The sequence below is a fragment of the Epinephelus moara genome, chromosome 19 (genome assembly GCF_006386435.1).
Source record: "Epinephelus moara isolate mb chromosome 19, YSFRI_EMoa_1.0, whole genome shotgun sequence".
Classification (NCBI taxonomy): domain Eukaryota; kingdom Metazoa; phylum Chordata; class Actinopteri; order Perciformes; family Serranidae; genus Epinephelus; species Epinephelus moara.
Genome location: NC_065524.1, coordinates 2244712 through 2246643, shown reverse-complemented (window position 1 = coordinate 2246643; position 1932 = coordinate 2244712). Strand labels below are relative to the sequence as shown.

Genomic DNA, 1932 nt, shown 5'->3' with positions numbered 1-1932 from the left:
ATATGACAATAAACACTTTGAATCTTGAATCTATATGTTTTATTAAGACCCTATGTGCGCTCAAAGCTGTGGCACAAGTTACGCACTGAAATCTGGTGGCAGAAAAATAATAATAAGACGAAAAATAAGTATGAGGAATAACAAGTGTGTTCCTGTATGTGCTGTGCACATCAGGCACACAAATAAAATGAATCATCATGACAATCATTTATCATAATTTGTCCGCACATATCCCACATCTGACAGAAACACATCCACCCTCCAAACCTGCGACATTTCACTGTTATCAGGCAACTGACAGGTGTAATTGAGCTCAGCTGGAACTTCATCAAGGGATGCTCCACCCGCTACTCTATATAAAGGCGTTGCCACATCACACATGTGTGAGATACCATGGCTGCTTTACAGCGTATTCTCGCTGCTAACCAACAGCATCGTCGTGTGCGAAGCCAAACCGTATGTAAATGCATTTGTGCGTCAGCATTTCAGCCCACTCGACGTGCTGTCAGACCGGGCTGTCCAAATTAAGTACTGGCTGCCCCGTGCTGAAATACAACGCCTCATCAACTAGTGTCTGCACAAATCCGGAGGGAAACCCGGTGCAATTTCACCCTCAGCCCGGAGGTGCAGTGCCTGGCTGCGCTGCGTTTTTACGCAGTGGGGAGCTTCCTGGAGGTGGTGGGAGACAGCACCGACCTCAGCAAGGTGTCTGTGTTTTTTTGTTTAAATATAATACATTTCCTTATGATTCTCTTACCAAGACTGCTTCTTATTTAGTTGTAGTCTTGTTTTCGTCATGAAAATAGGTCAATAACAAATATTTATCATCTTAGTTTTTCATTAGAATTATTAGAACACACATACACACGAGCAGCAGGGAATTAGTGCGTTAGGTAGCAGCGCTGTGTGTGACTTATGCGCTGATGAAGTGGGTGATCGATGTGCCTGACATCGATTGATCGCGGTAGTGGCCAGCTCCTGTTAAGAGCGTCTAAAAGAGCGATCCTAAGAAGGGCATTAAGAAGGCATCTGGGAAACACTCTTATCTTAGTGACCCTTCTTAGCTAGGACGTTCTTAACTGTACTCTTAAGTCTTAAGATCGCTCTTAACTAGGAAACGCGGCCAATATCTACAGGTGCCTGTATGAGCCAAACTTTGCCTGAGACTATAAGTTTACCTGATGAGCTGTACGGCAGGACACAACTGTAAGGCTCTACACAGGGCCTCCGCTCCAAAAACACTCACAGCGTTTGACTCCAGACTAAGAGAAATAAACACACACATACATACTCATTTTTATTCCATTGAGCATGTGGTTGACAAGTCAGTTAGCTAAAGGAGGTACTGAATTTAAACTGAATTGCAGTAACTCAAATGAAAGATAGATAAAGTAATACAGAAATGGTAAAGCTATCTGTGAGACTGCAGGAAAACTAAGAAGAACTCTGTGTGTGTGTGTGTGTGTGTGTGTGTGTGTGTGTGTGTGTGTGTGTGTGTGTGTGTGTGTGTGTGTGTGTTCACAGACTCACTCTATTCTGGTCAGCTTCTGACAGACAGGCATAACTTTGGCCAGCTCCACAGCCACTTTATCTCCACAATTATTCCATCCCAGACTAGAGACAGAGAGAGAGATGCAGTTTTATGGTCTTTAAAAAAAAACAGTCCATTTAACATTCAGATCAGGGCTGACAAACCTCACATTTGGAGTCAGAATCAATCGTGTTTATGTGTAACATGTATATGTGGCTTAACCCTATGGGCCCTAGGCGTTTTTGGGGTATTTTTACTGCCTTTACTTTTAAGCTCATATCACAGTCATTATAAAGGCTACATACACATGCTATATCTTGTTTGTTTGTTTTTTTCAGGACAATCTGGGCTATCCAGATTTGCCATCATTCCATGTCCTTCTATGTGCCTGTATTTTATAT

At 42.7% G+C, this 1932-nt stretch overlaps 1 protein-coding gene across 1 annotated transcript in view; it reads right to left on the bottom strand.

The window, feature by feature from the left end:
• Positions 1-1932, bottom strand: part of nlrc5 (NLR family, CARD domain containing 5) — a 59542-nt gene that overhangs the window by 4095 nt on the left and 53515 nt on the right. Inside the window, exons 52-53 of the mRNA XM_050071491.1 lie at positions 1531-1614; positions 1179-1262 (exon numbers count right to left, since the gene is read on the bottom strand). Of these exons, the coding sequence (XP_049927448.1) occupies positions 1179-1262; positions 1531-1614 (168 nt within the window). The remainder of the gene's footprint in view (positions 1-1178; positions 1263-1530; positions 1615-1932) is intronic.